The following is a 12,849-nucleotide window of genomic DNA, read 5'->3' as shown; positions in this document are numbered from 1 at the left end:
GATGTTTCTGAGTTTCATTTTGGGAGGTAGTCTGCCCTTTGTGGTTCTTCATTTGATTCCGTAACTTCTCCTTATTACTACTGACTTGAAAGCCAGACTTGTACAAGCAAAATGTGTGTCCATTTACCATTGGATCTTACTAGAGTACGTTTGATTCGCGGTTCTAAAAACAGGTAGAACAAGACGTCCTGTTCTGCTGTTCCTGGAAACCGGTGTAGCTGTTGTAAGAAGTATGGTTGAAAGCGGTTTCCCATGAAGGATGCTTTTGACATATTAGCAGGGTTTCTGATAACCTTGATTCTAAGGTATGTAATCTTTCTAATGTTAGTTGCATTAAGCAATACGGAGAAGATCAAATATAAGAAAAAAACTATTCATTTACCATAATGTCAGGAGAGCTTCAGGTTCGATAGACCCCTGCATGTCGGGAGACTTTGCTGCTTGTTCGACGAGCAAAACCCATTGGCCCTTCCACTTCCTCTCCCAATGGTTTTAGGCCTGTTTCGACTTGTGCACCCTCGCATCCACGATAGTCCATCTAACACCTGGGTCTGACACGACCATGCTAAATTGATGCAGGAGCAAAGAATGAAAAGAAAAATCGCAATTTAAGTTTATTTGTTAGTTTATTTTATTTTGATCCAATTATAAAAGTTTTTAGGTTTTAATTTATTATTGTTTCGTTAGGATCCAGATGCATGGGTCCTTTTTCTACCCTATGTAAGGTCGTTTAAGCCTCACTCGTAAGGAATATTTGAGTTTTGAGCAGATCATAAGCATCCGTTGGCTCTATCTGCCCAAACCGGGGTTCTACTTTGAACCTGATTAAATAAAACCAAATTCGACCAGATTAAGTACTAGGATTGCTAACGGATCGGATTTATCAGACTAGGCAACCTGAATCTGAACCGTTTTATTTGGATTTGGTAAAGCAAGAAGTTTCGCGATTTCCGGACGACAAAGATACAACCTTATTAGATGCAGGTCTCGATTTTCTTGTGAGTTGGATCTTGGTTGACTTACAAAAGATTCGGTCTTAATTCTTAAGTTGGTCAGGTTGGTAACGCCTAAAATTGGAATTTAGGACCATTTTGTCCAAATTGCTGAAATATAACTTTCTTTTTCTTTATGCCTGTCTACAGCAAGGGAATATGATGTTGATTGGCCAGCGTTTCTATAGGAGGAAGGAGAAGAAAAGTGAAGGCCTGCCGACAAGGTGATCAGTGCCAAAGCACCAACTTTTGCATGATTCTCTTAAACCTAATCAAACTGGGAGTGGCTAGATGAATAGTGGGGTATTTTGAACCAAGAAAGGCAGGGGCTCTCGCTCTCTGTACGCAGAGACCTTACAAGAGCTCATTGGAAGGTTTGTACTCCGGAATGCGATTACCTCGCTATTTACAGGAAACTGAAACATCTTCTTAAGTGCCTGAGCAAATACCTTTCTAAATACTCTTCCCTGAAGACCCCTCTTATTAGATTTCACATCTCTCCTAGAGGATAACGATACCCAAGTGTGACCTAGTTTCCCTGAGCCTTTGTTTCACCCTGCCTGTATATAGTGGTCTCTGTGGTTGCAAGGGCAGAACGTAAGAGCCAGCAGTGATAGAACCGGCTTGACCAATTAAAGCCCACAAAGACGAATTGAAGAAGCCCAGGAAGATAGCATCGTGCCCTCCAGCTGCCTGGTTTGTCAGGGAGCAGCTTCATTCAACAAAGTACATTTCACACGAAATGTCGCCGCCCTTCTCTGCTATTCTGTGTAGGGATGAAACTTTCAAAGTTTGGGACCCCTCTCTTCGCCTAGATTTCGTCATTGCTTTGGTCATAGCCACCAATCCCTTTCCCCCATGATGGTAACCGTTTCTTGTAACATTTTGGATTTTCGAATTTCCTAAAAAGGAAGATGGAGAGATATAAAACATGTGAAATAGAAATGCCATGCATATCACATGAAAGCAAAAAAAAAAAAAACATTTTCATTCCCGACGAAAGTCTGTTATTCGACACTAATGATCTTTTGCAAATGGTGTATTGTTTTTTACACAGTTTTAGTGTTCATGGGTGCTATTTTTATGGAGTGCAATGGTGGCATGCACTGACACCCAAATTGAAAGGGGCACCGTATTGCCACCCAAGTTCCGAACCATCAATATTCTTTATCTTTTGTGCCATAACATGTATTAAAAAAGTTGTAGAGGAGCGGGTTTTGGCTTAGAGAAACTTGATCAAGGCACTTGAAATAACGTGGAAAGAAGTTGGTGGGGAATGATGACAAACTTGTTTGAGAGAAGCGCTTAAGTGTTGCTGCGTCTGCCTTTCTCTGATATACACATCCCAACCATGGTAAAAGACATTGCACCGTTTACAGTAGAGACGCCCTCTGGTACCCTTCTCCAATGGAAACCCAAAAGAAGATCCTGGACATCAGTTAAGACCTTATCTCCTGATGGAAGAATATGCGACCAGAAAATTGTAGGCTGCTTCGCCCTCACCAACCCCCTCATTAAAGTATCCGTGGCCAGAGGCAGGTCAAAGTAAGTTGCCAAATTTGTAGGCAATGGGTTGTTGTAGATGAGAAGAATCAAGGAAGTTGGTGCATGCCCATTTCCTTCATCTTTATTTTCCTAAATCATTTCTTTTGATTTCTCTCCAGTATAGATGTGGAGAAGAAAAAACAAAAGGACGTAAAATTCGTCCACCGCATGCCTATCTCTTTCCTGGTAATTGAAGATTGAAAGTTTGATGTGTTGACCTTTGGTTTATATATGCCAATGAAGCATTTTTTTTATGTGCTGATTCCTCCAATAAAAAATGGTTCTTTCTTTTGTTCCCCTAACTTTTTTTCTTTCGGGGTTTTTTCCTTGTTCCATCCCTTCAGTTGTGGTATAAATTGAGAAGGTTGTGTAGTGTTTGAGATGTCCAAGCTTGTTTGTTGGCATCTCCACGTTCGAACCCATCCCTCCCCGTTAGCCCTCCCTCTGCTGCTCTCTAGGTCTCCATGGCCCCCGTGATGGAGCAACCGGCAGTGAGGGCTAATGGGGTGGGCAGCAAAGGCTTGCAGGCGATCCTGAGCTCACCAGGAGTCAGGGGCAGGAAGGTCACCAGCCTTGGCGCCACCAACAAGGCTACCAACCAGCCGCTGCTGGACCTCATCCAGTCCATTGCCATGAAGCAGGAGCAGAAGGACCCCTTCTACGTGCTGGACATGGGCGTCGTCCTCGGCCTGTGGGAGAAATGGAACGAGTCGCTCCCCATGGTCAAGCCCTTCTACGCCGTCAAGTGCAACCCGGAGCCGGCGCTGCTCAGCGGCCTCGCCGCCCTCGGAGCCAACTTCGACTGCGCCAGTCGGGCCGAGATCGAAGCCGTTCTCGCCCTCGGCGTCTCCGCAGACCGCATCGTCTACGCCAACCCCTGCAAGTCCGAGTCCCACATCCGGTACGCGGCCGGCGTGGGCGTCAACCTTACCACCTATGATTCCAAGGAAGAGGTGGAAAAGCTGAGGAAGTTGCACCCGAGGTGCGGCCTCCTCCTGCGGATTAAGGGCCCCGACGACGGCGAGGCGCGGTGCCCGCTCGGCCCAAAGTACGGCGCCCTCCCGGAGGAGGTGGTGCCACTCCTCCAGGCCGCACACGCCGCCTGCCTGCCGGTCGTCGGGGTCTCATTCCACGTGGGGAGCGGCGCAACGCAGTCCCGGGCGTACTCCGCGGCGATTGCCTTCGCCCGGTCGGTCTTCGACACGGCTGAACGGCTCGGCCTCCCGCGCATGCGGGTGCTGAACATCGGTGGTGGCTTCACGTTCGGCCCGCAGTTCGCCGAGGCCTCGGCGACAATCCGGGCGGCCCTTAAGACGCACTTTCCGGCGGAGTCCGGTGTGACGTTCATATCCGAGCCAGGCCGGTTCTTCGCCGAGACGGCGTTCACGCTGGCGACGAACATCATCGGGAAGAGGGTGAGGGGCGAACTGAGGGAGTACTGGATCAACGACGGGATCTATGGGTCGATGAACTGCCTGCTCTACGACCACGCGACGATCACGGCGCAGCCGCTGGCCTGTTGGTCGAACCGGGTGAATCCGACGTGCGCCGGGATGGGGCAGTATACGTCGACTGTGTTTGGGCCGACATGCGACGCGCTGGACACGGTGCTGTCCGGAGTCCGGCTGCCGGAGCTGTACGTGAACGACTGGGTGGTGTTCCCCAACATGGGGGCCTACACGGCAGCAGCAGGGTCCAGCTTCAATGGGTTCAACACGGCGGCCATCCCCACCCACGTCGCCTACTCTCTCCCGCCGCCATGATCTCCGGCCGAAGTTTGAACCTTAACTAAGGTAGGGGCCGCTAGGCGACCACACAGCACAATAAGGTAGTTGTTTGGTGGGTGGCTTTTGTTAGGATTTTCTTCCTTCTTTCTTTTCAGTTACCATGTGAAAGGCCGCCTTTGATAGTCCAAAATGCAAAAAAAAAAAGGAGCATTTTACGGTACCTGTAATATTTGTTTATTTATGTAAAAATTTCACTTCGTTCATTAGAATCGTCATATTAAGGGCTCTGTCCCTGTCTCTCTCACACACATGTCAATTGGCTTAAGAAGTCTGATATCGTCACGTTTTTTTTTTTTTTTTAATAGTAATGGGGCCTAGCATCAAGATCCATGATTAATGCTGTCGATAAGGACTGTTCATCAGCAAAATCAATAATAAAATTTTAAATCCAGCTACATTTGGTGCAACTAAGAAACACAAAAGAGTATCTGATCCATATACGTCCCTTCTACTTCCGATTCACGGAAACAAGTAATCTGCACTGTGAGGTGGCACACATTCGGCGCTAGACAAGATCCAGTTTTATTTAGTGCATAGAACCTAACCATATGGCCATGTTTCAAATTTGTGCCTATTGATTAGCTTAAGTTGCCCAGCAAGGCAGTTGGCTGCTAGCAATCTGGCTTGCTACTGGTAGGCACAGAGAACAGAGATGAAAAGAATTTTACGTTTTCCAATAAGTGGTAGGAAGGGCAATCGAACAGTTATTCCATCGATATATTCAGGGATTTATCGCGGCTGTTAAACTTAAGACGTTCAGGTAGTAAAAAATTCAACGCTGTTTGAATGAAGTGAAACGCTTAGATGTTCTCTGCGTTTCCTGCCACGCTACGAATGATGCGACGAAAAGACTAAAGAAAAGCGGCAACTTTCATGTGGACGGGTGGAAAACATCAGAAAATAGTTTTAGTTGTGCTTGAATGAGAAATATAGGGTCAGAAATTCTGTTTCAAACCTTCCTCTCCACCATCTAAAGATGCCCTTAAATGAAGTCTCTTTGACTTGATATATTAAGGTCTGCCTAACGCTCGCTTACTAAATCAAAGCAAAGAAGTTGGTGCAATTGATAACCTTGTTTATAAAATAAAAACTACTGGACATCGCCATGACACCCCCCGCCAATTAAGAAAATTTACAATGTCAACTAACCAGCGTTTTTTTTTATAATTAGCTCATGCATGGAGCTTTAACTCTGTGTGTGGCAGTGGGTGTTCCTTCTCTACGGAAAGGGACCAAATCTCAATTTCATAGATACAGAATCTGTGCAATTAGCAATTCAACCTTAATCAAGGCGAATACCTATGCTCAGATTTACTTCCTTGGTAGGAAAAGGCAGTACTAGGCACAAGGAGGCAAATGCTTAGCAAATGATTATATACAGTTAGAATAACTTGGTATTAGCAAGACCTGTACAAAGCTGGCATGGTAGTTCCGCTATCAACCTAGAGCCCCAATTTACTGATCCTGTTGCAAGGCGAAAGAGACACATTAAAATAAAATTTTCAGAAAATATTCACATAGTCAGCATGCAATAACAGTATGATAGTTTGTCACTGACGATAGCTGTAACAGCAGGAAGTAGGGCACTCGGAATATTGTTTCTGCTGCAAGACTTTATGCCTGGATGTGAATGGATCTTCCTCGAATACAGTCTAGATCGCAGCTTCCAGTGAAAAAATAAACAGGAGTGGAACATATTTTCTACATTTATTATATTGGTATAGATGATAATTGATACCATCCAGGAAATCAGTTTGAATTGACAAACAAATCAGCGGCAGATTCACAGACAGGAGTTGGTTTTTTAGTAACACAAACTAAGACCCAACTTGATCTTGTAATGACAAACATGGACTTAGATCTGGTTGCAGCTGTGAACTGAAAGTACGCCAATCTATTAGGAACTTTGTAAAAGCCTTAGTCACCTTGATGATGAAACGAAGGGACAGAATCCTAATTGTTTTCCGCTTAATTGAGCAAATGAAGTGAAAATTCCTTTTCACAATATAGATGAAAATTGAACCGTCACTGGAACTCTATTAATATCATATTTTACCTTTTAAATGACAAACCAACTATGGTTCATATTGTGATAAACGAAACTTGTTGAGTTTGTCTCTCCATGAAGCTGCGAAAGGAGAAATAAAATAAGCACTCATACGAATATATTCAGCAGGCTTCGACAACAAAACTTCCACTGAAATGAGTACCTGCATCTTTGTAACGCTCCTCTGTGACTGCCAAATTCATTTTCCTCACTAAACTAAGCTCCTCTGACACAGGATCAGGTCCTTCCGCACTATTTACAGGTAGAACCAATGTCTCAAAAATACTTGGATTAACCACAGTAATTTTAACATCATCTAACCCCACATTTTATAATCTATCAACAAATGCAAATATACCAAAAATGACATGATTAGGAAGGGGAATAAAGGAGAAAACATAAAAAAAGGTTAAAAAACAAGCAGAAAAAGTAGTTCTACTTATTCAGAAAATTATGAATGGGTAGTAAGAAACTTTTTCCTTCAGACAAATATCATTAAGAACAGAAAGGTACAATGTACAGAGAAATTCTTATAACCATGTGGAACTTTAAGCACCTACAAAAGGTACTATTGCAGCAGGAAGAGAAGAAAAGCATCGTTCAAGAAAGAGGTCAAGGATTAGTGAAAGAAAGTGATCCCATGAGCTAATAAAATGAAAATTAACAGAAAAAATCTAGGATTTCCAAATCAAGTCTGCCATAGGGACTCAAGTTTAATGACCGTTGATAAAAGAGTGTTGAAAAAAATGGTACCTATTTCATGTAGACAATTGCTTTCAGTTTCACATATTTTAGTAAGCAAAATGAGGCAAACCAGTTCCATCATGCTGCTTCTAGTTTCAGATGGATATTCATCTTTTCTTCATCAAGTCACACTGTAGTGCTGGTGCTTTTGTCCCCTTTTGTTCTCTAAACAAGACCATTGAAACTCTTTCCAATGACAACAAAAGTGGCATAAGACGAGGGATCATACATATCAAACGAACCAAGGCTGAAAAGCTTACTGAAAGATATGGATGGACCAATACTATATTACTGATTCTTTTTGTTCTTTTTTAGGTGAATCCTTTATATAATTATTACTAGTAAAGATGTAATGTGGCTGAAAAGCTTACTGAAAGATATGAAGCTCTTCTAAAAAGACCATCTGAACTTTGCCCTAAGGAAAGAACTTTTACATATAACAAGCACACCAAGTGTTAGGTTGTTAAGCCTTCACACTATCTGAATGAGTGTCCAAATCGATATATTCAATAATTTTATTTTGTTTATCCTTTTATGTATTTCTTACTTTTCCCTCTGAAAGGTAACTTGGCTGTTCTTGACCAGCTTGGACCAGCTATTAGAGTACTCAAACCAGCTACTGAACTATCTTCGCCTCCATTCTGTACACAAGTACTTAAGTAGGTATTAAACCCTTTGTAATCCCATTATCATCTTAAGCTAACACACGCACACCAAAAAAAAGCTCTACTGTTCTCTCTAGAACTTAGTGGACTCTTTGAATGTGAACATTTTTCTGAGCATGGTTAAACAATGAAATTATCCCTGCGGTAACTTACCGACACCTTAAGCCTCAAAATTCCAAAGGCCTAAAAGAAGAATAGGCTATGATGAAGGTTCACGTTCAAGTTCAGAATGAGACAACCTTTAACCCTTTGACTCCACATCAGTTAAGATCACATTATCCTTTAACAGGTGTATCCTCGCAGATAATTTCTGAACAAGCCAGGGAGGCAGACTTTGGCAGGAAAAAGGGGTAATGCTCTACCTCCAAATTACAGAATAATTAGAGACATTCAAAAAATCAAATTTATTTTTTCTAATAACGTTTCTCTTTAAAAAATTCAAATGTATGAGCTCACAAGATCAAATTTCTGTTGTAGGAAATCTACCCATGGTGAAAACTGAAAAAGTGAAAGAACAGGCTGTGAAGAAAGAGAGAACAGAAAGATACGAAGCTGACATCAATAAGCAGAGAAATAATGAGGAAACTCAGTCCTAGAAGACATGGAAAACACCAAAAGAATACAAATGAGACTTAGAGGATCAAGTATACACATTAAGGACAAGAAAAGGGAAAAAGAATAAAGGAAAATACACTTTAAATTTTCATACATATGCTTCAATGAAGCATATTACGTATTTACACTAAGAAAGTTTAGATACAGAAACAGGAGGATTGGACATCGATGATGTCCCTTTTGCTAAAGGTGAGACTCTTGAATCTGGAATAGCATATAACTAACCTAAGTGTGGATAACGCAAACATCGCCAACATAGAATCATAAAGAACAAAAAGAAAGTAAAATTTCAAACTTGCCCTACATTGGTATTACATAGATATTTTTTCTTGATCAATTCTGAGTTTATCACAGTACATAAAACACAGCTATTGAATTTTCACTTACTTGATTATAAATTTATAACCATAAAATCATTTGACAAAATCTGCTTAGCAGTAAACCAGGAAAATAGTTGAAAGTACATAAACGTGTAAGCTTACTGTCACAAATAGCAGAAAATATAAGATTAGTATGGTCATTAAGCAAGCTCAGAAAATTTAATAACAGGAAAAAATTCCATCACCAAGTACCTGTCCAATAATACGTCATAAGTGGACTTCATATCATTCCCTTTCCACCTCCCGTAAACAACTTGAATGGCATCTGCTGACACTATCTGCTTATTTACATATATTGGTGCCTGTCGAGAAGTTCAAATAAAAACCAAAGATCCAATAAATTTTCTAATTTAACCCCCGCTTCTTAATAAAAAGATTTTGTCAAACATCCCAAGTGTTCAAAACCTTTAGTAAAATGATTCTATTATTACATGAAGATAACACTTGAGTGTGGCAATAGAAGAATTGTAATTTTGTAGAGCTAAACAAAAGCAATGACATGCAACTGTTCTCATAGAGAATCCATCCATTTCAAGGCATAAAATACATCTTTCTGAGGTTCGGAACTATAAGCATTACAAAAGACATTTTCAGTGGTTACCTTGCATCTTCTTGCCAAATTTATTGCATCTGATGGCCTAGAATCCAGACTAAGAACAGCCTGCTCCCCAGCCTGTATATTCTCCAAGTTTATAAATATATAGAAAAGAGAAAATGGTAGATTTACAAATTTTGAGAACTATAGCCAGTGAAATTTACAGTCCAACTAGATTTCAAGCGTATAAGGATGACTAACAGAAAAAATGGTGTGTACGGTTTAATGTTACCTTGCCAATATCAATGTGTGCATGGTAAGTATTTACAATCCTTTCCGTAATCCTCACCATTCTTATCTGCAGTTAAAAGCATAAAGTCCTAGATTAGCAACAGAACCCAAATGTAAACATGGTATCTGAAGATCTGTATAGCTGCTAAACATGATGCTCAACAGATACAATTGACAAGATATTATCATATTTGAAGGCCACATGTCAGACAAATTTATTGCACTATTGTGATTTTACTTTTTGTTTTGAAAGTAAAACAAAAAGTAGGGACCATAAGCATAATGAAGAAGTGACTTTTCCTTTCGCATTAAAGTAAAAAGAAAAATATAAATTGCAATCCACCTCGTATCCAAGTGCTTCAACAACATCTTTCATGAAGTCAAATTGATCTGGGGACTCCTGCAGTATGTTCACATTCCAATTACACTAAAATAAAAGGAAAAAAAAGTACAAGAAATTTAAAACAAACACAAATTTACCTCCCTTTTGCCTTGTAGTGCAGTGATTAACCCTTCCATAGCAAATTCTCCTGCCAGTAAACCAGTGAGTTTATTATTGCTTAGAGGAACCAAAAGGTTGAAGATTAAAAAAACTAAACACAGGAAACTGTAATTATATAACTCAAAAAGTCAGTTCAAGCATAAATGAAAGTTTCATGCATTTTCATGCATTAGCATACCAACAATAATAGGCAGCCAGAAGTCACCATCACATGCAATTTTCAGAAATATTGTGGGATTTCGAAACTGCCTGAAGAAACTCTCTCCAACTGAGGAAATGGCATGAGCATTGTAATCCTTGCCTTGAAGAGGAAAGGTGAGAAAATGGCCAAGAGTATTCCAGTTTTCCTCAACTATGAAGCCACTCTTTCGCAACTTGTGGTGCCTGACAGTTTCTAAGTACAACAAAAGGAATCTCTTTTAGAAATTTGTACATCAGCATTCACACACTACAAATACACATAAAATCATTGCCTTATCAGAATGAGTATAGTTACTGAGTCACTGACAGAACAACAAAAGAAACAGAAGACGCGAGCTAGAGTTCTATTATGATGCACAAAGCAGAGAGCATTTGTAACACCTGAACTACCACAGGTCAAAAAGCAAATCAAAGTCAGGGTAAACTACTATCCGAAAGGTATCCTGAACATATATTTAGAGACTCACTTCTCGATCCCATGAAGAGAATTTGCCACCAAAACAATCAGTTCCATATCGTAAACTGTTTTTACATTATTTAGTCCTTAAATTGAAAAGAATTAAGCATGGTAACAAATATTATTCTCTGGGAAGTGAGAAGTTTTTCTCAGAATTTTTATGTTATTTTCTTGAGAAAATCTCGAGAATTGCAAATTAGAAACATATAAATAATAATAAAGATATGATGAAATTATGAAGATTAATGAGAAACATTCAGAATAGTTTTTTCAATGTTAAAGGAATATGATTCAACTATATATATAAATGATTTTTTAAAATAACAACTTTTTTGGGCAATATTTTGGAAATATGTGACATTTTCCTGATAAAAACATGAAATTTACAAAAACCCACCAATATTAGTTTTTACATATTTAAGTCAACCGATGTCCCTCCTACTGTTTATTTTGACCAGTATTTAACAAGTGTCAAAAACATTGGGCGTTATCGGCCTAGAGAGTCTATTCTGGTAATTCGCTACAAGAGCCAGTAAAACACGATAGAAATCTTACCTGAAAAACCAGGATGTTACATTCTTCCAAGGATCAACAGCCTCTAATTTTATAGCTCCCTATGTATACAACATTAGCAGCAAATATCCAGAGGATGACAACTTTTTTTGACCAACACAAGTTCCACTGTCGATAAGAAACGACTCCCGGCAGAAGGTTCTCTGATTGTCTCGTACAGTAGGCGAAAAGCCCAAACAAAATTTTGCGCTTACTGGAAATTAAAATCAACCATCTTATTCTCCACTTCATTACATCAGTTTTACAAATACGCCTCGAATAGCACAAGAACGCCGTTCCCCACGAATCCATCGCATTACCTCCCAATCTCCCATTTTCTGGCTCCCCAATCAATGGGCAACAAGAAAAGCAGAGGAGAACCAACCAGCTCTCTGTGTGCGGGTGCAAGTGCCACTAATGAAAAAGGATCATACCCACCATAGGATGAAACCCCGTATACCTAATCTACATGCCATTTGAATGCAGAAAAACTTTCTCTGAACCATCAAGATAAGATTACAAGCAATTATATTATCTTGGCAACGAAAAAAAACATTATTAAGAAGCATTATGGAAAGGGATATAATGACCAAATGTTCATAATCAAAGACCATACCAAGAAGCAAGGAATCAAAAGAGAAATGGGAAGTTACGACCTATACCTCTTTACCCAACCCTATATATATTGCATCTTAGAGACACAAACTAGTTGATTTTCTCATCTGATGAACACGTTTTGCCACTAGCATGTCCCTTAAAAGATAAATAAACCATAAAATGTTTCTTAATTGGGGCAAGAAGTGCAAAATCAAGCTCTCAGGACAAAATAAATGGAAAAGTACACATTCGGGCAGAAGAAGAAAAAAATGCTCATAGAGAGAAGCATTTACAAGAAGGATCAAGGATTTTTAAATTGGTTACCTGGCGCAAGAAGGAAGGCCTCAATGTACTCCCCATGGTTTCCATCGCCCCGGTCCCTATCACGTCGACGATTCCCCGGCGACCTACTGCCGTTATTGGGGAAGCCGGACGCCCTCTTGCAGGAGACCACGAGTCGTCTTCCCATGTTTACTCTGCGATTCCAATAACACGAAGAAGGAGACGAAGATGATGATGACGACGGTGGTGATGATGATCTCCACCAATGTGGGAGCTCCTCTGCAGATGACGAAATTCTCGTTCCCGGGACGCGATAGAAACGAAGTTGGATCCCAGACATTCTCCTTTCCCGTCTCTCTCCCTCTCTCTCTCTCGCTCTTTCTCTCTGAGCTGCCTACCCGTCCACTGTCGGAGAAAAAACAAAAATCGCCGGGATGGGAAAGATATAGAGGCGGGAGGATTTTATTAAGGTACCTATCTTTTGCTCAACATGTCAGGAACGAGCCTAATCTTTGAGTTTTTTTCTCATATACGATACTCTCTTGCTGGCAACTGCAAAAAGCAGGTTTAGTTTTGCTATCTTTAACCAGTAGCAGTGCACATCGGGGAGAATAGGCCTATCCGGCTATCTCCCCTTCTTTACATTTAAAAATAGCT

At 40.6% G+C, this 12,849-nt stretch overlaps 2 protein-coding genes across 3 annotated transcripts; one reads left to right on the top strand and one right to left on the bottom strand.

Moving 5' to 3' along the window:
• The first annotated feature begins 2,804 nt into the window (after window positions 1-2,804).
• Window positions 2,805-4,551, top strand: LOC116247054 (ornithine decarboxylase-like). The gene has a single exon (XM_031619003.2). It carries the CDS (start codon window positions 3,002-3,004, stop codon window positions 4,298-4,300), a length of 1,299 nt encoding a protein of 432 aa, XP_031474863.1. The 5' UTR covers window positions 2,805-3,001; the 3' UTR covers window positions 4,301-4,551.
• A 904-nt stretch (window positions 4,552-5,455) lies between these two features.
• Window positions 5,456-12,619, bottom strand: LOC116249142 (bifunctional nuclease 2). 2 transcript variants are annotated; one of them, XM_031622304.2, is made up of 10 exons: window positions 12,235-12,619; window positions 10,405-10,497; window positions 10,082-10,131; window positions 9,945-10,001; window positions 9,603-9,668; window positions 9,377-9,448; window positions 8,968-9,077; window positions 6,535-6,623; window positions 6,381-6,452; window positions 5,456-5,788 (listed from the first exon to the last, which is right to left on the bottom strand). In XM_031622304.2, exons 1-9 carry the CDS (start codon window positions 12,530-12,532, stop codon window positions 6,400-6,402), a joined length of 888 nt encoding a protein of 295 aa, XP_031478164.1. In that variant the 5' UTR covers window positions 12,533-12,619; the 3' UTR covers window positions 5,456-5,788; window positions 6,381-6,399. The 2 variants fall into 2 exon arrangements, with proteins under 2 accessions (XP_031478164.1, XP_031478163.1); XM_031622303.2 differs by having other exon boundaries at window positions 10,282-10,497; window positions 12,235-12,618.
• Window positions 12,620-12,849: the final 230 nt, after the last annotated feature.

This window comes from Nymphaea colorata, chromosome 2 (assembly GCF_008831285.2).
Source record: "Nymphaea colorata isolate Beijing-Zhang1983 chromosome 2, ASM883128v2, whole genome shotgun sequence".
NCBI classification, from domain to species: domain Eukaryota; kingdom Viridiplantae; phylum Streptophyta; class Magnoliopsida; order Nymphaeales; family Nymphaeaceae; genus Nymphaea; species Nymphaea colorata.
Note: the sequence above shows the minus strand (reverse complement) of the source record. Positions and strands in the feature narration are given on the sequence as shown.

What these genes read in the sequence shown, in the direction of transcription:
- LOC116249142 (XM_031622303.2), bottom strand. Translation starts at nt 12,532, where the DNA reads ATGTCTGGGATCCAACTTCGTTTCTATCGCGTCCCGGGAACGAGAATT. An exon ending in TATGACGTATTATTGGACAG is followed by an intron (nt 6,624 to 8,967) that starts GTACTTGGTGAT and finishes ACCTGTAAATAG; the next exon opens with TGCGGAAGGACCTGATCCTG. An exon ending in GGAGCGTTACAAAGATGCAG is followed by an intron (nt 6,453 to 6,534) that starts GTACTCATTTCA and finishes CTCCTTTCGCAG; the next exon opens with CTTCATGGAGAGACAAACTC.
- LOC116247054 (XM_031619003.2), top strand. Translation starts at nt 3,002, where the DNA reads ATGGCCCCCGTGATGGAGCAACCGGCAGTGAGGGCTAATGGGGTGGGC.